Below are 21,772 nucleotides of genomic sequence, written 5' to 3'. Positions count from 1 at the left end.
ACCAAACGTGATTAGAAGAAAATTTTGCCTTTAACTTTCATTGGTGTGGTGTTTTGAAGAGGGGACGTAGCGAAGTAATCCTCTCTAAGAAGTGTACTCCGGCAATATTAGGACTATAATATTGAAGAATGAAGTAATAATATACAGTATATATGCAAGCAAATGATTTTCTAAACTGCACGCATGTGCATCCCCGCTACTGTGGTTACAATGGCAAACAAAATGCAGAGAAGGTTCAATTTAAATAATTTGAGTGTAACCAGCTATTAAATAGTTTCAGCTGCAGTGTTTTGTGTTCATCTCAGTTGCTCAGACTTCTTTATACTGTAGTCTCTTGGAAATGACTGGGTGATGTTTACTGTCAAACTTAAGATAAGTCACTTTGATAAAAACATTCAATTTCTCTGAGCTTCTGTTCTAATCACTTCACATAACTTTAGGTGAGCTGCTCTGAAGTGGTGCGCACAGACTGCAAGGATCTCATCAGGGACTAATCTTTAATATTTGTTTGCGATGGATGGACGCAGTGAGGATGAAAGTGTCAGCAACAGCAGCGGAGAGTCCAGGTAATCAGAATACATGGCATTTTGATGTTTAAAAATATGATACTAAAATATTAAATCAGAAATAGTTTGCCTGAAAAAGAAAATTGTGGCATTTACTCGCATTCATCTTGTTGTAACCCATTTTATTTTCTTCTGTGAGAGGAAAGATTTTAGGTAGAATATCTTAGCTTTATTTTCCATACTGTAAAACTGAATGTTTATTCATAATGTCCAGCTTCAGGAAAGACGTCCAGTGAAGACAGGTTCATAGATTATAATCAGATCTATTTACTTTTGATGTACCGCTTGCATCTGGTGTGTTTGACAGCAGGCTTTTTACATCAGAGCACTCTAACTTCATTCTTGCTAAAATTGTTTGTTCGCACATACTATCAAAATAAACCTTTACATGTACTTTTTGGGATGAGAGGAGTTGATTTGCATGCCGGACTAATGGTTACTTTAGTTGTCAGTAACACAATGCAACTCATATGATCTTACGCAGTTTCTTCAGTATTTGTCAGACATCCATGATTTCATTTTTTTTTATCTGCAATCAATGTTTTGGCTATTCCAGGTCATTGTAGTGCTAAAGGTGTACTATGACTGGAAAGTGATATAGGCTTACATTTTCGCTGACTAACAAAGCATCAATAACATCATGCTTTGCTCGTCGTCTTCTGTGCAAAGCGTGTGAAAGTGGGAAGAAGCATGAAAGACGTGAGATGATTTGGATAACTGCGGTTTATTAACTTTTATTAGGCTAATATTTAATTGTTTTAAAGTAACATTAACATGACAGTAGTTGTGCATAGTTTTTGTGTAAATCTATAGCAAAATGTAAATGCTAAAAGTTGAAGAGTGTCGTGGGAAACAATATTTCACTGATTAGTTGACTGGTATTTCCAATGCTAGCTTTCAGCAGCGGTACTGTTTAGTTGACTAGTAGTAGTTTTGCACATCCCTAGTCTTAATTCATCAGTAAACTACATGAAAGCCTAACCTACGTTATTTTGCTGGGCAAGCATGCATTGTCATTAAAACATACAATTAATGGTAGTTACTAATTTTGCACGTTACTGATGTGTCATCATGTTTAAATGTACAAAAATAAAAAACATGTTTGGAACTTCATAGGAAGTAAATGGTGACAGAGCTTTGGGTCCTAGTAATGTTTTTTTTAATAATTGTGTTGTCATTTTAGAGTTTAAAACCAGCATTCAAATGTGCAAATGATGTTGTAGAGGAATTGACTCCTCCGTTTGATCCATATAAATGTTGTGTGTGTCTCAGTAATTCAGATGATGAGTCTGGGTCAGGATCGGGTTCTGGCTCCGGCTCGAGTTCAAGCAGCAGCAGTTCTAGCAGTAGCCAATCAGGGAGCAGTGACTCAGGAAGCGGCTCGGATTCTGGAAGCCAATCAGACTCGGACTCTGAGAAATCCAAGGAAAAGAATGATCAAGACAACAAAATCGACGGAGCAGCGGTAAGTTTCATAGAGCTTTCGTGTAAAGTTGTCAGATGCGTGGGGCATGCTGATGATGAAGAAAAACAAAGGCACAAAACAAACTGATAAGATGTTCTACAGGAACACACGTTAAAGGGGTCATATGATGCTTTTTTAAAGATCATTATTTGGTGTAACAGAATATGTTGACATGCTTTAATGTTCAAATAACACATTATTTTTCAGATACTGTACATTATTGTAGGTCCTCTATGCCCCGCCTCTCTCAAACGCTTAGTTTTCTACAAAGCCCCTCCTTCCGACAAGCGCAGTCTGCTCTGATTGGCCAGCTGACCCAGTGCATTGTGATTGGCCGAACACCGCAAGCATACAAAGTCAGAATTACCTCCTCTCCTAGGTTCACGAAACGGTCGTCCATAAAATGCATTGCTGTTCTGTTGTAAGTAATCTTGAAAGATTCCTAAATGCATCTACTTCCGGAAGACCAAATAAAGTGCTTTTGCTTTCGCCTAGAAACACACAGCGTCTCCCTGACATGCTGCTTCAACACTAACTGCGGTTACTGAAACCACGCCTTCTTTCTTTGCGTGCACATTTGGGTGCATTATGCTAATATTTCCACATAGTGAGGTAGATATGTGGGGGCGTGTTAGAACGAACCGTTTTAGGGGGGCGTGACTGACTCTTAACTTTGATAAAAAATATCTCTTTGGTTTTGAGACTTTAGTCTTTGCAACTTCAGGGATCATATCTATGCACAATCAGCTTGTAACACTCCAAAGAGAAAGCAAAACTTGAAATCGCATCATATGACCCCTTTAACACGTTAATGACATTTCTTTATCATTTTAAAATAAGAGACTTTTATGTTTATATACAATAACATGCTATCACATTACTTGTTACGTGCAATTTCAGTAACAAATTTTAGCATATTTCTGAATGATTGCGCTTTCTGTTCCACTCGGTCACTGCTCATACTGGCATTCATTCAGTGAAGTTTAACGGAAGTTCACTTGGTGTTAGGATGAGCCTTTATGCACAATGGAAATAGTAATTTTAGATAAGAATAGCTAAATTTCTGTCAGACTATATAGTCACCACCTTTTGCAATTTGATTAGGGCACTAAACCACGTCTTGCATTCAATTTTAGTTTGTTTGACAGATGCTCGCGTTGCTAAAGCAATGGGACAAAACACAAGGTTAGAGACCTTTTATGTTGTTATGAGAGGTCTACTAATGTTTCCGGGTCATTTTGAAACCGTGGCGGAACAGATTACACCATGGCGGTCACCAGAGTCTAGCTAATGAATGGGAAACACTGAGTAGGCACTTCACAGGGTTTTGGGACAGAACCTTTGTTTGTAAGTGTTTGAAAATATCTCTGTTGTTGTAACTCCTTGTTGTAGTTTTGGAAGTCCAATCCCAGTATCCTGACAGTGCAAAGGTCAGCCATGCTCAGGAAACAACAGCTTCAACAGCAGCAGCAGCTCCAGCAGCAGAGCTCCTCAAACACTGGCTCAGACGAGGTACTGCATGCTCTGACTGCAGCACAGTCACTAAGTGAAAATAAACTCCATAAAAATTATCATAGATTTGCAAATGCCTCTGGTTATAAGTCAGTGTTGTGCTCTTACCTGCAGGACTCTTCCAGTAGTGATGAGTCGGATGATGACTCAAAGAGCAGGAGTAAAGGGTGAGTGACTGTTTGGTGTGGAAACCGCCTGCATTGGTACATCACGTGATTACACTCTCGCTCTGCATCTGGTTAACATTGACCTTGGTGTTCTGTGTGTAGGTCTGGTTCAGACTCGGACTCGGGCTCTGGTTCAGGAAGTGGCTCGTCTGACTCTCCAGCAGAGGAGCAAGGGAACAGTGACGAGTCCGTGTCAGACTATGAGCCCAGTCACAAAGTCAAGAGCAGAAAACCTTCAAACAAGTACGGTTTTCACATTAATCTTGGTTTACTTCTGCCATTTTATGTAAGGTATTTTTCACAGAAGTCCTCCATTGTTTAGTGTTTTTTCAAAGTCAACATTAAATCAAAATTCACCTTTCCTCTTAATACTTTCAAAACTCCCCATTATGCAGTTCCATTTTGAAATATCTAAAAAATACTTATTTCTTCTACTTTGTTAGCAGTGTTGGGGGTAACGCATTACAAGTAACGCGAGTTACGTAATCGGATTACTTTTTTCAAGTAACTAGTAAAGTAACGCATTACTTTTTAATTTATAAGAGAATATCTGAGTTACTTGTTCAAATAAGTAACGCAAGTTACTTTTTTATTTATTGATTGATTGACAGCTCTCCTGTCCCCATGTTGAGAGAAATCAGATGTTACTGTAGTTCTAAAATAAATATGAATATGCATTAATTCATCTCACTCACAAAAAAAAAAACACAGATTCAGTATTCCTCAAAATTAATAAAAATAATGCAACTCCGAATATGACGCAAACCTGTCATAATTAAATGTTAAACAACACAAATGTCCTTTATGTATTTATTCCCATTTTATTAACCAATGTCTTTGCTTCTGACCTTCGCTGATTCAGTTCAACCGTACTAATAAGCACAAATTACTCTAGACACACATTTGTGTCTTTTTTCTAACTGTTTTTAGGATCATGTGACCAGTGTTGGGGGTAACGCTTTACAAGTAACGCGAGTTACGCAATCAGATTACTTTTTTCAAGTAACTAGTAAAGTAACGCATTACTTTTTAATTTACAACAGAATATCTGAGTTACTTTTTTTCCCCAATTTATTGATTGACAGCTCTCCTGTCCCCATGTTGAGAGAAATCAAATGTTACTGTAGTTCTAAAATAAATATGAATATGCATTAATTCATCTCACTCACAAAAAAAAAAAACACAGATTCAGTATTCCTCAAAATTAATAAAAATAATGCAACTCCGAATATGACGCAAACCTGTCATAATTAAATGTTAAACAACACAAATGTCCTTTATGTATTTATTCCCATTTTATTAACCAATGTCTTTGCTTCTGACCTTCGCTGATTCAGTTCAACCGTACTAATAAGCACAAATTACTCTAGACAAACATTTGTGTTTTTTTTATTGCTAAAATGTGTTGAAATGTCTTCTGCATTCTACTGTACGGACGTACATTTACTTTCCCTTCAGCCTGAGGCTTATTCATTTCACTTTTGGTGTGAAAAGGCTTTTATATTTGCCAAAAATATAACTTTTTTTATTTTAAAAACAAACAAGCAAGCCCTGTCCAGATTAAAAAGTAACGCAAAAGTAATGTAACGCATTACTTTCCATAAAAAGTAACTAAGTAACGTAATTAGTTACTTTTTTTAATGGAGTAACGCAATATTGTAATGCATTACTTTTAAAAGTAACTTTTCTCAACACTGTTTGTTAGTAACAAAAAAAAAATTGGTGTGTATAACCTCTGAATGAAGTTTTCAAAATAATTTAGATTTGTCAAATTTTTCAAAGGTTTAACTCAATTACGTTTTTTTGCTGTGGCCTATGATGAGTAATTAATTTAATATCTACTAAACTCACTTCTCAAACTTAAATATTGTGTCCTTGTGGACTTTTTTTTTAACCTGCATATTTCATGCACATATTTTGTCAAAGCATGGTATACTTGGGCAGTGTAATTATTTAAGGGCACATACCAAATCTTTGTCAATGCGAGAGGGAACTTTACTGGAAGAAAATCCTCAAAGCTTTGGCACTGCAACCAAAAAAGCTGCTTTCAAAACAATTGTATCCTCCGCTTCCGCTGGATCAATGCTTCCAAATGTGGTTGTTTTGGTCTTGATTTTTTCACATGTCCCTGGACCCTATTGGTGCGTCCTTGTGTCTATTTTATTTAGTTTTCTGTCGCTGAATGAATCTCTGCTCATCTCTCAGGGCCAATGCCAGGAATGGGAGAAATAACAACGCTCCTAAGAAGAAGCCCTCCCGCTCCTCCTCAGATGACGAGGACGACTATAAAAAAGCTTTAGCGGGACCTCGGCGGCAGGCCACAGTCAATGTGAGCTACAAAGAAGATGAAGAACTGAAGACTGATTCAGATGACCTGGTGGAGGTGTGTGGAGAGGACGTCCCACCGCCGGAGGAGGACGAGTTTGAGACACTGGAGAGAGTTATGGAAATGAGGATAGGCCGGAAAGGAGGTGAGCACAAAAAAATCTATTACTGTATGAAGCATTTTTGTATGTGGCAGCTGTTCGTCAGCTGTTCAGTCTGTGTGACATGAATAAATCCACACAGCTTTCAGTGGGCAGGACTGCTTAAATTTATGTCTGTTTCTCTTGAGGCAGAGTGAAACGTGACAACACAGTCAGCTTGGGAGAAAAGTTTAGAAGACATATTATATGTTAAGGTGTTCTCTTGTTCTTGTTCAGCAACGGGGGCCGTAACCACAGTGTATGCAGTAGAGGCAGATGGGGACCCCAACGCCAACTTTGACCCCAACAGACAGCCAGGAGAGGTGCAATACTTGATGAAATGGAAGAACTGGTCCCACATTCACAACACCTGGGAGACAGAGGAGACGCTCAAACAACAGAACGTGAAGGGCATGAAGAAACTGGACAACTTCAAGAAAAAAGATCAGGAGAAAAAGAAATGGTATGAATCATTAAAGAAACTCAATTTCCAATAGGGAATGTGGCTTTAGATGCTAATTTGTTCTTACGTTGTCGCCTGTAGGCTCAAAGCTGCCTCGCCTGAGGATGTGGAGTACTTCAACTGTCAGCAGGAGCTCATGGATGACTTGCATTCACAATATCAGCTTGTGGAGAGAATCATCGGTAAGAGGATGCTGCTTCCCATTGTCTTTGTTTTGGTCAGTTGTGGGAGCATTTATTTACCTTTACTGTTGTCTTAATCTGGCAGGACATTCAAATCAGAAGTCTGCCGCAGGTTATCCAGATTACCTTTGTAAATGGCAGGGGCTGCCGTACTTCGAGTGCAGCTGGGAAGACGGTGCACTCATTGGCAGAAAGTTTCAAAAGTGCATTGATGAATACATGAGTCGGAATCAGTGCAAAACCATTCCCTCCAGAGAGTGCAAGGTAATGGCACTCAACGCCGGTCATCTGAGCGAGCAAATGAAACCCCGATCACTGTACAACCAGTTAAATATTTGATTTCCTGTAGGTTTTAAAACAGAGGCCACGGTTTGTACCCATGAAGAAGCAGCCTCCCTACATTGGCGCAGATGGATTGGAGCTGCGCGACTATCAGTTGGAGGGTCTGAACTGGATGGCCCATTCTTGGTGCAAGTATGTCCGTTTTGTTTATTCCTAGTAGACATCACCCCAGTGTCATGATAGATCATTCATATAATTTCTCCCACAGTCGTGAGTGATTTCATCAGTTTCTTCATCACTCATACTCTTCTGCTTTCCCAGAGGAAACAGTTGCATCCTGGCAGATGAGATGGGTCTGGGCAAAACTATCCAGACTATCAGCTTCCTCAATTACTTGTTCCATGAGCACCAGCTTTACGGGCCGTTCCTTCTGGTGGTGCCTCTGTCTACCCTCACATCCTGGCAGAGGGAGATCCAGCTCTGGGCTCCTCAGATAAATGTTGTGGTGTACCTGGGAGACATCAGCAGCAGAAACATGGTATGGTTAAAAAAAAAAATGCAAGAGTGTGCATTTCCTAGATTTCTTGCACACAAGAAGTGTAACGCCAGTCTGTCTGTTGTTCAGATCCGGACACATGAATGGATGCATCCGCAGACCAAGCGACTCAAGTTCAACGTTCTGCTTACTACATATGAAATTCTGCTGAAGGATAAGGTACAGCTTGAGTCAAAAGCTGAGTTTGGATGTATATATTATGTGACCCTGGACCACAAAACCAGTCATAAGGGTCAATTTCTTTAAATTGAGATGTATACATCATATGAAAGCTGGATAAATAAGCTCTCCATTGATGTAAGGTTTGTTAGGATAGGACAATATTTGGCCGATATACAACTATTTGAAAATCTGGAATCTGAGGGTGCAAACAAATCAAAAAGAGAAAATCATTGAGAAAATCATCTTTAAAGTTGTCCAAATGAAGTTCTTAACAATGCATATTACTAATCAAAAATTAAGTTTTGATATTTACAGTAGTAAGTTTACAAAATACCTTCATGGAACATGACCTTTACTTAATATCCTAATGATTTTTGGCATAAAAGAAAAATCAATAATTTTGACCCATACAATGTATTTTTGGCTATTGCTACAAATATACCCCAGCAACTTAAGACTGCTTTTGTGCTCCAGGGTCACATATATTAATATCTATGTAAAAGAGAGAGAGGAATGTGTATTTTAGCGGAGCAGAGAGCTCATTGTTATATTTTCTCTTGCAGTCATTTTTAGGAAATGTGAGCTGGGCGTTCATTGGTGTAGATGAGGCCCATCGGCTGAAGAACGACGACTCGCTCCTCTACAAGACTATGATTGAGTTCAAGTCCAACCATAGGCTTCTGATCACAGGCACACCCCTCCAGAACTCACTCAAAGAGCTCTGGTCTCTGCTGCATTTTATTATGCCTATAAAGTAGGTGTGCTCTTGTCGTATCAGTCGACTTGTGTTTTTTGTTTTTCTGTTCAATGTGTAGCCACAGTTTTTCAGTGCAGTACTACTATATGCAAATGAGCTTTTCATGTGGTATTTTGGTAGCTCTTGTAAAGCTTTGTGGTTCGTTTTAAACTGTCAAGGCTAAGTACCATGGAGAGAAGAGTTAACCACGTTCTTGTATTGGTGTAATACAATGATGACACTGAATGAAGGGCTGATATAAGCTGACATGTTGGTAGATTTCACTCGTGGGAGATGTTTGAAGAGGAACATGGCAAAGGCAGAGACTCTGGCTATACCAGCCTTCATAAGGAGCTGGAGCCCTTCCTGCTGCGCAGAGTGAAGAAGGATGTGGAGAAATCTCTGCCTGCCAAGGTGGAGCAGATCCTCAGGGTGGAGATGAGCGCTGTTCAGAAACAATACTACAAGTAAGAGAACCCCCAGCATTTGGAGTAAAGTGCTGAGTACAGTAGAGAGAGAGACGGCACAAACATCAGCATGGAATCTAAACGGATCCCTTTTTACTTTATTCATGTGATTAGTCTTGTCATTCTATATTCTAACATTATTTTTCCTGAAGAAAAATCTGGCTATATAATTCCCACTAAAGTCCACTTTTACAATGAGATCCCCCTAGTTACATTTATTAATATATTTTTTTTTAGGTGGATATTGACGAGAAACTATAAAGCCCTGAGTAAAGGCACTAAAGGAAGCAAGTCAGGCTTCCTCAACGTCATGATGGAGTTGAAGAAATGCTGTAACCACTGCTACCTCATTAAATCGCCTGAGGACGAGTTCTACAACAGACAAGAAGGCCTACAGGTGGGTTTTCACCTCCAGACGGAAAGCACTAATTAGACAAAATTGTAATAGCTACAAATATAACAAGGTTATAAAAAATATAAACAAAATATTTTATATGTTCATATATATTTTCAGTGTCACATCAAAATATATATTTTTTTAAAGGTCACAAATGGTTTGGATAAAATATCATTAAAGGGTTAGTTCACCCAAAAATGAAAATTAGGCCTACTTTTTATTCACCCCGAAGCATCCTAGGTGTATATGACTTTCTTCTTTCAGACGAATCCAGTCGGAGTTATATTAAAAATTGTTCTGGCTGTTCCAAACTCTATCATTGCAGTCAGCGGGTGTTGCAGTGCTTCAGTCAAAAAGAAGTTAAATAAAAAGCGCACATCCATAAAAAAAGTCTCTCACTGCTCCGGGGGGGTGAACAAAGCCTCCGGTAGCAAATCGATGCGTTTTTGTAAGAAAAATATCCATATTCAAAACTTAATAATCACTTGAATCTAGCTTGTGCTCACTGTTGTACACTGAAACAGCTCCGGGAGGATGACGTACGAGGTCAGCTTTGCGCATGCGCCGCTCAGAATAGACGAACACTGAAGCGCAGTGGAGAGATTAAAACAAAACAACGGTCACTAATTAGAAGTACAAAACGAGGATTTGTAAAGAAGAATGTCGGAGGATTTCGATATAAGCCAAGAGGAGACTGGTTTTCCTTTGCTAAAGTAAGGAAACTTTGCTCCTGCAAACAAACGTTGGTTTTCACGAGACTCACCGGCATATGCGCAAAGCTGACAACAGTGTACAACAGTGAGCGCTAGTGTTGCTTTCGTCAACGAAAATTGACTAAATATAGTCGTCAACGAACCTTTATGACGTGACGAGACGAAAATGCTGGTCATGTGACGATGACGATAATTAAATCCTATACTACTAACATTAGGTACTTCTACTATATTGACTGGGTTAAATAGAATTGCATTTTTAAAAAGAGACTAAAATAGTTTCAATTCATTGACTAAAACTAGACTAAATGTAATCAGTTTTCGTCGACTAAAACTAGACTAAAATGCTCAGACTTTTAGTCGACTAAAACTTGACTAGACTAAAAAGAGAATGAACGTGACTAAAACTAATAAAAACTAAAATGACAGTTTCACACAAAGACTAGACTAAAACTAAAATTAAAACAGGCTGCCAAAAACAACACTAGTGAGCGCAAGCTAGATTAAAGTGATTTATTAAGTTTTGAAAATGGATATTTTTCTTACAAAAACGCATTGATTCGCTACAGGAGGACTTTGCCCCCCCCCCCGGAGCCGTGTGAGACCCTTTTTTTTTTATGCATGGGCACTTTTTATTTAACTTCTTTTGGACTGAAGCACTGCAACACCCGCTGACTGCAATGATAGAGCTTGAAAGATCAAAGACAATGTTTAATATAACTCCGACTGGATTCGTCTGAAAGAAGAAAGTCATACACACCTAGGTTGCGTGAGTAAAACGCAGCCTAATTTTCATTTTTGGGTGAACTAACCCTTTAACATGGCACAATATCTGAGTTTTTGTTTATAAAAAGTTTAACATTAGTTGCTTGCAAACCCCTAAAGTGACAATTTGTGCTTGCATGAGAAACTTCGATGTAAAAGATAACACCATGTTCACCGGTTACCAGTTGCTGTTTGTTTTTCCTGTGCATTCATATGTTTTTTGTGAATTTGTGGGCTGTGGCTCTTAACTGGGTCGAGGGCCCACTGTTGGGACTTAGCAAAATTTCAAGGCGGCATAGGATGACATGAAAGTATTTAAATAAATTAATATAATAAAAAAAAATAAGACTCTAAATTAGAATTATCTGACTAACTTTTACTAAGCTCTAAGCAGACGTCTCAGAAAATACCTATGTGGCAGAATATTGAATTTTGTGTTGAAAAAACTTCTGCTTTAGTGGCTTCATAGTTAAAGGTGATCTTTTCAAAAGCTCTTGCTAGAGGAAAATCTTGTAATGCATATAACCACAGCTAACCGAAACCAGTGGGTCAGCACTGACTACATACAGATTGAACTGATGTATTGTCTGCAGCACCTCATTCGCAGCAGTGGGAAGCTGATTCTTCTGGATAAGCTGCTGGTTCGGCTGAAGGAACGAGGGCACCGTGTGCTTATCTTCTCCCAGATGGTCCGGATGCTGGACATCCTGGCTGAGTACCTGAAGTACCGGCAGTTCTTATTCCAGGTGATGGCAGGACTCACTCACTGCAAGTGATCTGGAGTTAAGTGCACTGTTTGTGGCTCAGGTGTGACTTATGGTAGTGTTTGTGTTTATAGAGACTGGATGGTTCCATAAAGGGTGAAATGAGGAAGCAGGCTTTAGATCATTTCAATGCAGAGGGCTCTGAGGTATGTGTGAAATCACGGAATATTAATTATTATTTTAAATATTTGTTGTAGCATTCATTCATTACATTATTATTGATGCATTGTGAAGTCTATAATTGCGTCACTGTTCAGATTAAATTACTTTCATAATTCACAATTCATATTTATTAAAATGTTTTTCATTGACGAACATACAGTTCTTGAAAATTATTTGTGGTTGGTTAATTTAGTATATAGGCAACATGCCAAAATAAAAGCTTGCTGATTTTAAGTTAGAAAATGATGGAAATTCATATTAAAAAAAGTAAATATTGGCATTTTAAAATATAATAGAATTATAACACTTTATTATTTTGTTTATTTTATTTTAAAAAAGTGCAATATTATTACTATTATTATTTTTTTACAGTTATATTTAATGGGTCACACTATGTGCAGTGTGAAGACCAAACCAAATCTCCAGGAGCTCTTTTGAGAACCAGGCTGAAAAACTTATGTTCACCCATGTGTATATGTTATATATGTAAGGTATAATCAATGGCTTGCCGTGCAATAAAGGATTTTAGATGCACGACGCGGAGGCAAAGAACCACCCAAAGAACTTGTGTGTGTGTGTGTGTATATATAAAAATGATGTGTTATTGTTTGAAGAGCTCCTCTCTCAATTTAAGGTATTCACTTTAAACCTTACATCAGTCATCACCTTCCACCTGTGTGCTGGACACCTTCTCAAGAGGCTGTCAGTTACATGATTAACGCACAATTAAACAATGCTTGCTCTATCTTGCAGGTGGCAAATTTCTCCATGATGGAGGAGGAGGAGATTGACATGGACACTGAGAGGGATGATAGGAACTGGGATGACATTATCCCAGAGGAGCAGCGGAGGAGACTCGAGGAAGAGGAGCGACAAAAAGAGCTAGCAGAGATCTATTTACTGCCCCGCATGAGGAAGTGCGCTAAACAGGTTAGCCAGTCATACAGCGTTTAACAGTGCCAGTAATGTCAAATGCTTGGGTTACATCATGAACTATATTCATTCTATAAAATGAATAGAGTTAATGAATGTTATGCTGGTCCATAAAAAACTAACATACACCCCTAGTTCTTTGTACTGTTTTCATGTCCATTTTTAATTTGTGATGACAGAACAACTTTAATGGAAATGAGGGCAGGCGTAGCCGGAACAGACGATACTCTGGTTCAGACAGCGACTCTGTCTCTGACAGAAAGAGGCCCAAGAAACGAGGAAGACCTCGAACTATTCCAAGAGAGAACATTAAGGGTTTCACTGATGCTGAGATACGCAGGTAAAGCAGATTCAACACTAGGAGTGAAAATCAGCGATAAAAGCATTATTTATTTAATTAGTGGTGAGAATTCACTGTGAATTTTATTAATTGTTTTTCTTCACACCAAATATGTGACCCTGGAGCACAAAAGCAGTGTTAAGTCGCTGGGGTATTATATAGCAATAGCCAAAATTACATTGTATGGGTCAAAATTATAGATTTCTCTTTTATGCCAAAAATCATTAGGATATTAAGTAAAGATCATGTTCCTATATAGCAATAGCCAAAATTACATTGTATGTGTCAAAATTATAGATTTCTCTTTTATGCCAAAAATCATTAGGATATTAAGTAAAGATCATGTTCCATGAAGGTATTTTGTAAATTTCCTACTGTAAATATATCAAAACTTAATTTTTGATTAGTAATATGCATTAAGAACTTCATTTGGACAACTTTAAAGGAGATTTTCTCAATATTTATATATTTTTTGCACCCTCAGATTCCAGATTTTCCAATAGTTGTATCTCGGCCAAATATTGTCCTATCCTAACAAACCATACATTAATGGAAAGCTTATTTATTCAGCTTTTAGATGATGTATAAACCTCAATTTAGAAAAATTTACCCTTAAGACTGGTTTTGTGGTCCAGGGTCATATATATATATATTTCTAATTAATATGTATTAATGCAGTCATTCAACATTATACTTTAAAGGGGTCATATGATGCTTTTTTTTTAAAAGATCATTATTTTGTGTATTTGGTGTAACAGAATTGCTTTTTTTTTTAATGAATACTGTTTATTTTAAAACTCTTTTTTTTTCCCCACACAGGTTTATCAAAAGTTATAAAAAGTTTGGTGGCCCTTTAGAAAGGTAGGTAGCTGTTTTTCATAGCTTTATATGGTAATGGTTGCACTTTGACCTCTGTCATTGATGTGACTGTCTGGGTATTGCAGGCTTGATGCTATCGCTCGCGATGCTGAGCTGGTGGATAAATCTGAGCATGATCTGCGGCGGCTGGCTGAGACCGTACATAACGGCTGTTTGAAAACGCTAAGAGAGAACCCCTGTGGACCTGAACGAAGCTCAGGCAAGAGCAGCACATAACCACACTGACTGATTACTGAGGTGTCTGTGTAAACTATGGCCTTCAGGGCATGAATTTGTGGCTGGATTATTGTTTTGTGCATTTCACTTAGTCCACATATTCCTGCAGTCAAGATGTGAGTTTACCTCACCTAAATGAAGAGCACATTTAATTGCATGGTGCAGTTATAACATTTTGGATGTCATTATATTGCATGAGTAAGACAATAGTTAAATTTTTGCACTCCGATCAAAGTGAATAAATTTGTCCTAATGTGAAGCATTCGGGATGGGAAATCCCCCTTCCTCTTTTAAAGAAATCCATTTGGAGGCCTGTCTTGATTTTGTTCTGTGCTGGTTCATATCAGGAGGCAGGCGAGGGAAGGTGAAAGGACCCACCTTCAGGATCTCAGGGGTTCAGGTCAATGCTAAGCTGGTGATCTCTCATGAGGAGGAACTGGCACCATTACACAAGGCCATTCCCGCTGACCCTGAGGAGAGGAAGAGGTATATTAGCATTCACATGAGTTCAGTGCAATTCATGCAACCCTAGTCTGATTTCAACACCGTTTTCTTTTGTTAGTGTTTGTCTCCGATGTCTTTTGCTTGGCTTTGCTGAGGCAGCATTAAGCTTTTAACCTGTATTTTGTCATTTTATACTTTGTGAGGGCAGAAAAATGACTTAAGGCAATCTTTTTATTTATTTTGTAAATATTTATAGGTATATAATCCCATGCCACTCAAAGGCAGCTCATTTTGACATTGAGTGGGGTAAAGAGGACGACTCCAGCCTGCTTATTGGGATTTATGAGTACGGTTATGGCAGCTGGGAGATGATCAAGATGGACCCAGACCTCAACCTCACACATAAGGTGCAGAAACGCATGGAGAATCAGTGGTGTTTGATTTAATATCCCATTACATTGTTCTGTCCTTAGTGATTATGTATGGCATTTAAATGATATATTGTTACAAAACGTGTTGCAGCTCCTTCCTGATGACCCTGACAAGAAGCCACAGGCCAAGCAGTTGCAGACACGAGCTGACTACCTCATCAAATTACTGAGCAAAGACCTCGCCAAGAAGGAAGCACAGAAACAGGCCGGCACAGTGAGTCACACAGATTACACACAATCCTCACTAATTACTACACAACATCACTTGGCTCACTAAATGCAGACGTAAGCAACAAACGGTGTTCTGTAAAGTGGCTAAACTGTTACTTATAACAATTACGTTGTCCGTGAACAGCTCATACAATTTCATTTGCTGTTCTGTGATCATACATCATATTGATCGTACAATACAATCACTGATGTTCCTTCTGGTCTATAGGCAAATTCACGCAAGAGAAAACCACGGGGCAAGAAGAATAAAGCGGTAAAGCCGAAGATGGATGATGTGACGAACAGTCTGTCCTCTGCACCGCCATCAGATAAGAGCTCTGAAGAAGAGGATGAGAAGGAGGAAGAGGAAATGGTTTGTGTTGCTGTAATAGTGCAGGTGTACCATGTGAGGGTAGAGGCTGAGGCCGTTGCTGTAATCTTTATGCTAACAACTCCTAGAGCAATGATTCTCAACCACGGAGGCTTCAGCACACTTACAAGTGGGCTTTGAGATGACTTAAGATGTATTACATGTCAAAACAAGCTTTTTTTTTTTAAGATTAAACAGCTAAAGCTTACAAGCTAATTCAGCTATTAAGATGAAAACCGACATATTCCTATAACCGACATACTCGCTCAACAACTGTCATTTTTATTTAGGAATCAGGGTTCTCACGGTTTTGAAAAACCTAGAAATATTAAGAATTTAAAAAAATTACAATTCTGGACCATGGGCATTAATCAAATCTGAAAGTGAAATAATTTTGAAAACCTTATCCCATGATCACAAACAAGTAGAAAAGTTATATAAATGCATTACAGAACCTTGAAGAAAATTCAGTTCTTGAATCTGAAACTACAGAATTTAGTAGTTTTGATTTAAATAAAATGTATATAATTTTAAAGTATTATAATTGTGTGATTTAATTGTTAATTGTTATATATATATATATATATATATATATACACGTGTGTGTGTGTGTGTGTGTAATATATATAATTCTGTAAACATTGAAAATAATCCACTTTGTCATTACAGCAGAAGTACCACAAATATCTTAGGTATTTAAATATTGTTTTGGACAATGGGTTAGAGTGAATGCCTTCGAGTGAAAAAGGTTGAACCACTGTCCTAGAGCATTCATTGTATTGTCATCAAACTTGACACAGTCCAAACATTTCTATCCGAAGATTATTGAAAGCTTTTTTTTTAATAGGCTGTCATGTCAAAACCATGCCTTAAAACAGTGGCCCCAAATATTTTACAGTGGCATAAAGCCTCCCATGCCAGGCATTTAACATCCTTCTCCAAGGTCCATTCCACCTTGGTTCTATTGAAAAAAATACACATTGTTTTTTACAATTTGACAACCTTGACGAAAGAATAAAGTCCCGCTCATCACCTGTGCTAAAGTGTTTTTTTTTTTGTGTTCTTCCAGGAAACTCCTCCAGTTAAGCCGCCCAACAGAAGAGCATGCGTGTCAGAGCGGTCGGTAAAGGAGGAGGAGGATGAGGATGAGGAGTCTGATGAGGACGAGCCTGAGGATAAAGAGCCCGATGAGAAGGACATCATGGAGAAAGTGGTCAAAAAAGAGATTAAGAAGGAGAAGAAAGAGGAGGGTCTGGACAGCAAAGAGAGGGAACCAAAAGAGAAGGAGATGAAGCCAGAGCCTGAAGAAGAGACTCCTGCAGAGAAGGTCACAATGCTCATAATCACACAACTAGTTAGCTGCCTACCTAGACAGCGTTTTTGGAAATCAAAGGCACATTATGAGTCAAGCCTGCATCCAATTAGCTGATTTAAATTTTTTTAACAGAAAAATTAAATTTTTGCATGCTCTCCGTCTCACTCGTTCAAACATGATGCTCTCAGTCTCGGACTAGTCGCTCGTCCCAGGGTTATTCTGTGACCGTCTTTGTTAATAATCACATGTTGTGTAATGTTTTTCATAGCAGTCGAGATGTGTAAACATGGTGTTATTTCAGCAAGCCTCACGTGACCGAATCGGTGAGAAGTATCTGAGGAGTTAAGTCTGTCCCTCTTTTTTCATTCTGAACCAGTGAGTATGACACACCTTTGACAGATTTGAACAGGCTATTGATGTGACAGTCAGACCATCAACTAGTGGACCTTCACATGCCAAAGATTGCAAAAATGCTGTTCCGGGCAACTCGCTAGGTTTTAAGACATCCTAGTGTCTTTTTTGTCTTTGTATCCAAATATAGGACATTTGCATGAGTTGTTATTCAAAATCCGTTGACTGTGTTCTCAGGCTGTGGAGGTGAAAGCCGATACCCCTGTGCACACGCCCTCCGGAGGAGATGCACTTCCCCTGTCTGACGAGTCTGAAGAACTGGACCAGAAAACCTTCAGCGTGGTGAGTTTGTGGCGTCTCACTGAATGCTTTATTTTAGATGGCCAATTCTCAGGCTGAAGCCTTATTTACACTTTCTGGAAGGCGTCACTAAGTGAGTCACTGCACAGATACTATTTAAGTATCTATAGTTGAAGTATCTATTTAAGTTCTATACTACACAGACGTAGTGGTTAAACGGATCGTAGTTGATCCGTGATTCGTATGGACCAAGCCCCACGGTTCGGCACGCATGTGGTCCGCGGATTAATTGCAATATTTATCCTTAATAAAGTGAAAGATTATCAATTGCCCGTTTTTACACACGCAAGCGATTTTAAACCACTCTAGCGAAAGTAACGGCAAAATGGAACTCGATTCGTTACTCGCTCGCTGTTTTCTATCACGCTCGCACATGCAGTGAGGCGCGTTTGACTGCGTGCCAACACCGAACTGAACCATCTTTCCTATCTCATTCACTCCTTGCCTTTGAACAGATGCATATACACATAAAATTGACAAAATACCGATCTCGACAATCATTGTGGCAAATGCAGTCTGTTGTGTCTTAAGTGAACGAGCTGAGAAAGAAATTGGATGTGTAACATTAGGCTGTATTGGATCCGTGCATCAGATCTTAAAGGGGCAGCAGTCTAATAATACCTGCTGCTGTCATTATGCTCATCAAACCACAAAACACGTTTTTGACTAAGATGAATCTATTTTAAATTTTTTCAGTGAACACTATGCAGTTTTATTTTACACTTAATTATGACATTTCTGTATCTGAATACTACCGACCTTATTTGTAACATTGTTCTGTTGTATTTATCTATGCTTGTAATTTGTGTAGCCTATTTGTTCTTATTTTTACTGGCTGTTCACTTGTCTATTTAATAATGGTTGAACCTTCTTAGGCTAAGAGTTTTTGCTGTGGTATCGTACTTATTTATGGAAAGCAAAGTTACATAGATTTTTTTTTTCTTGCTAAACCGAAAAACGATCCGATCCGTGGCTCAAAAACCGTAATATGATTTTTATTACATTATGAATATGAGATTTGTGATCCGTTGAACCACTAATGAACTGGCTTTAACTGAAAATGTAATGTTTAGTATTGTCATTTTGCATTATTGACACTATTTTCCTAATTAATGCTGTACAGTTGCTTTGACACAATCTGTATTGTTAAAAGCGCTATATAAATAAAGGTGACTTGACTTGAGTGGCTCTGGTGAGATGATAACCCTGTCGACTTCCTCTTTGCTTAAAATCACTGGAAGCTGATGGGATGGATTCTGATCCATTCTAATCCAAACCTATCCTCAAGAAAATTCAAAGCCACATCGCAAGCACTAATTCACTAAAGTGATTTAGTAACCACTGTTCTTCCTGGGTGCTTAAACTTAAGTGGTTAATAAGAATGCTGACTGCTCAGTCTTTTTTTTTTTTTTTTTTTTAAACCAAGTATGCAGATCGCTTGGTTTCATACAGAGCTGATGTCTCGTTTTATAAATGACATTGGTGTGAGCTGATTGCATCTGTATCGTGTGCTTGTCAGTGTAAGGAGCGCATGCGGCCGGTGAAGGCAGCACTCAAGCAGCTGGATCGACCGGAGAAGGGTCTGTCTGAGCGCGAGCAGCTGGAGCACACGCGTCAGTGCCTGATCAAAATAGGAGATCACATCACCGAGTGTCTGAGAGAATACACCAACCCCGAACAGATCAAACAGTGGAGGAAGTACGGCCATTTCATCAGCAGCTTAGAATGCACAATATATAAGCGAATGTTAATATTGAGTTTATCGATACCTTGTTTATTTCCAAATTCCAGAAATCTGTGGATATTTGTTTCGAAATTCACGGAATTTGATGCAAGGAAACTGCATAAACTATACAAACACGCCATCAAGAAAAGACAAGAAAATGCTCAGGTATGGACACAATGTTTTCAAAGATTCTCTGTTATGGTAGTTACGTTTGTATGTTTTTGCTGAATTAGTGTCCACTGCTGTAATAATATTATTCATATCTTTATCTTTGGGATATCGTAAGTGTGCGATGTTTGTTTTGTTTCAGGCAGTGGAGCAGAACACTAGCACTGTAAATGCACAAAGCTTTAAACATGCAGGTATGTCTGCTCTCCGTTTTGTGTCCATTTAATTGGTGATTAACTTCCATGCATATTGCACATTTGATCTGAAAGTCTCAAAAAATCTAAAAATCACCCTATTTTCTAAACTCGTTTTGTGAATGATTCATCCATCCTTGCATGTTTGTTTTTCATCAAAATGTCATCTCTTGATGATCTGATGTAACAGCATCTCTCTGGTGACGTATGCTGTAATAACTTGTGAATGTAATCTTCTTAAACCCCCTTTTTAATATAGACTGAGCTCTCATTCAGATATGCTTCTGTCTAGTCAACAACCAATGAACCAAGTCCCTGTCCTAATTTTTTAAATAATGTTTCTCTTGGATCTACGTCACAATATGAAGAAAAGATCTGTTGCTACTGCAGCTTTAATGGTGTATGGATATTGCCACATTTCTGCTAATGTTACACTGAATGCTGTTGTTTTTACAGATGTTGAGCGGATGAAGGAGTCCCAGCAGGACGACAGCAGCAGAGACAGCTACAGCTCTGACAGACAATGCATGTTTGTTTTTCATCAAAATGTCATCTCTTGATGATCTGATGTAACAGCATCTCTCTGGTGACGTATGCTGTAATAACTTGTGAATGTAATCTTCTTAAACCCCCTTTTTAATATAGACTGAGCTCTCATTCAGATATGCTTCTGTCTAGTCAACAACCAATGAACCGAGTCCCTGTCCTAATTTTTTAAATAATGTTTCTCTTGGATCTACGTCACAATATGAAGAAAAGATCTGTTGCTACTGCAGCTTTAATGGTGTATGGATATTGCCACATTTCTGCTAATGTTCCACTGAATGCTGTTGTTTTTACAGATGTTGAGCGGATGAAGGAGTCCCAGCAGGACGACAGCAGCAGAGACAGCTACAGCTCTGACAGACATCACTCATCTCGCTACCATGAGCACAGCAAAGATCGGCACGCTGGCGACTCGTACAGGAAGAGCTCCGATGCCAGGAAGAGACCCTACTCCTCCTTCAGCAACGGCAAAGACCACCGAGAGCGAGAGAGAGACCAGTACAGAGAGAGAGGAGAGCGACAGGACAGCAGGTCATTACACACGCTTTTCTGTTTGCCTTTACTCTAAAAATGTGCTTAACATTAGCAGCTTATACAGTCTTTGGTACAAATGCAGCTTTTTTTCACTTTTTGTGGATGGGGTGATTTGTGTGAAACACATGGCATGCAGGGAAAAAACAGGATATTGTGGCTACAAATTAATTTGTTCCCTCATTTTAGATCAGTTGTGGCCATGATTTACCAATTACACAAGTTTTTTAAACTTACAATTGACCTAAAATGTGACCCTGGACCACAAAACCAGGCATAAAGGTCAATTTTAAGAAATTGAGATTTATAGATCATCTGAAAGCTGAATAAATAAGCTCTCCATTGATGTATGGTTTGTTAGGATAGATGAGATACAACTATTTGAAAATCTGGAATCTGAGGGTGCAAAAAAATCAAAATATTGAGAAAATCATCTTTAAAGTTGTCCAAATGAAGTTCTTAGCAATGCATATTACTAATCAAATATTAAGTTTTGATATATTTACGGTAGGAAGTTTACAAAATATCTTCATGGAACATGATCTTTACTTAATGTCCTAATGATTTTTGGCATAAAAGAAAAATCAATAATTTTGACCCATACAATGTATTTTTGGCTATTGCTACAAATATACCCCACTGACTTGACTTACTGCTTTTGTGCTCCAGGGTCACATTTGAGGGTGTGTGTGTACAAAGTTAGAATGCAAGACGTTTGCTGTGAAGCCGTTATGAGCATAAATGTGAACCATGTATGAAAATGCAGTGAATATGATTCCTACTCACCTTCGAGAAACACAGATCACATATTTTTGTATTTAAGAGTTAGCTGCATTGTTTTGTAGGTGTTGCAGATTAATTGTTTTTTATTATTATTTTTTATAAATTGACTACTTTCCTTTTTTTTTTTTTTTTTTTTTTTGGATCCGGCCAT

General features: G+C 38.4%; 1 protein-coding gene across 1 annotated transcript; it reads left to right on the top strand.

The window, feature by feature from the left end:
- The first annotated feature begins 444 nt into the window (after positions 1-444).
- Positions 445-20,890, top strand: LOC107564115 (chromodomain-helicase-DNA-binding protein 1-like). The gene is made up of 32 exons (XM_016249110.1): positions 445-566; positions 1,839-2,031; positions 3,424-3,543; positions 3,658-3,710; positions 3,813-3,953; positions 5,916-6,181; positions 6,413-6,638; positions 6,720-6,820; positions 6,906-7,084; positions 7,170-7,294; positions 7,424-7,640; positions 7,728-7,817; positions 8,384-8,574; positions 8,835-9,023; positions 9,261-9,420; positions 11,492-11,644; positions 11,737-11,808; positions 12,441-12,458; positions 12,578-12,754; positions 12,937-13,097; positions 13,917-13,958; positions 14,042-14,175; positions 14,540-14,678; positions 14,893-15,043; positions 15,159-15,281; positions 15,507-15,650; positions 16,717-16,974; positions 17,551-17,655; positions 19,193-19,371; positions 19,465-19,564; positions 19,710-19,761; positions 20,604-20,890. The coding sequence occupies exons 1-32, from the start codon at positions 514-516 to the stop codon at positions 20,873-20,875; spliced, it is 4,584 nt and encodes a 1,527-aa protein (XP_016104596.1). The 5' UTR covers positions 445-513; the 3' UTR covers positions 20,876-20,890.
- The last annotated feature ends 882 nt before the right edge of the window (positions 20,891-21,772 follow it).

This window comes from Sinocyclocheilus grahami, unplaced genomic scaffold (assembly GCF_001515645.1).
Source record: "Sinocyclocheilus grahami isolate Dianchi unplaced genomic scaffold, SAMN03320097.WGS_v1.1 scaffold911.1, whole genome shotgun sequence".
Classification (NCBI taxonomy): Eukaryota; Metazoa; Chordata; class Actinopteri; order Cypriniformes; family Cyprinidae; genus Sinocyclocheilus; species Sinocyclocheilus grahami.
The sequence above is the reverse complement of the archived record's forward strand: the minus strand, read 5'-3'. Positions and strand labels throughout refer to the sequence as shown.